At 53.8% G+C, this 481-nt stretch overlaps 1 protein-coding gene across 1 annotated transcript in view; it reads left to right on the top strand.

The window, feature by feature from the left end:
• LOC104489463 (Golgi apparatus membrane protein TVP23 homolog B-like) overlaps nt 1-481 on the top strand; it is a gene marked incomplete at its 5' end in the record, with an annotated part of 3,867 nt that extends 3,386 nt beyond the window's left edge. Inside the window, one exon of the mRNA XM_010131626.1 lies at nt 438-481. Coding sequence (XP_010129928.1) covers nt 438-470 — 33 coding nt within the window. The remainder of the gene's footprint in view (nt 1-437) is intronic.

The following is a 481-nucleotide window of genomic DNA, read 5'->3' on the forward strand; positions in this document are numbered from 1 at the left end:
CTGCTGCTGCCTTTCATAGTCCTCCTCACTTCAGCCAGCTCTTCTCAGAGGTCTTTTTCTGCCCCAACGCTGGGTTTTCTCCCTTCCTGCAGCACAATCATCCCTGGTTCCACTTCCAGGCTGTGGTTTAACTGCTGTGTTTCCCTGGTTTCCCGAGTGTGCTGCATTAACGCAGCCAGCTCTGGGGACGGTGGTTCCCAAAGCTCTGCTGGAATTACTCTTATTGGTGTCATCAGAAGCTGCAACACGGATAAACTTTGTCGGCAGCCTGTGCTGGAATTGTCCTGTAGCTGGATTTGCTCTGAAAGCTTTCCCCACGCTGTGTTAACCACACACTCAGGCCACTCTTGGTCTCCGGCAGGGATGAGTGTCTTGCCCCAGAACCTCGGCAGCGAGTCACGTTGTTCCCCTGTCCTTTTCTTTTCTGCCTTCTGCAGACCGTGGCCAAAGAGGAGCAAACAGCACCCTGAGGGTGGTGGAA

The sequence above is a fragment of the Buceros rhinoceros genome, unplaced genomic scaffold, assembly GCF_000710305.1.
Source record: "Buceros rhinoceros silvestris isolate BGI_N320 unplaced genomic scaffold, ASM71030v1 scaffold22052, whole genome shotgun sequence".
Lineage (NCBI taxonomy): Eukaryota > Metazoa > Chordata > Aves > Bucerotiformes > Bucerotidae > Buceros > Buceros rhinoceros.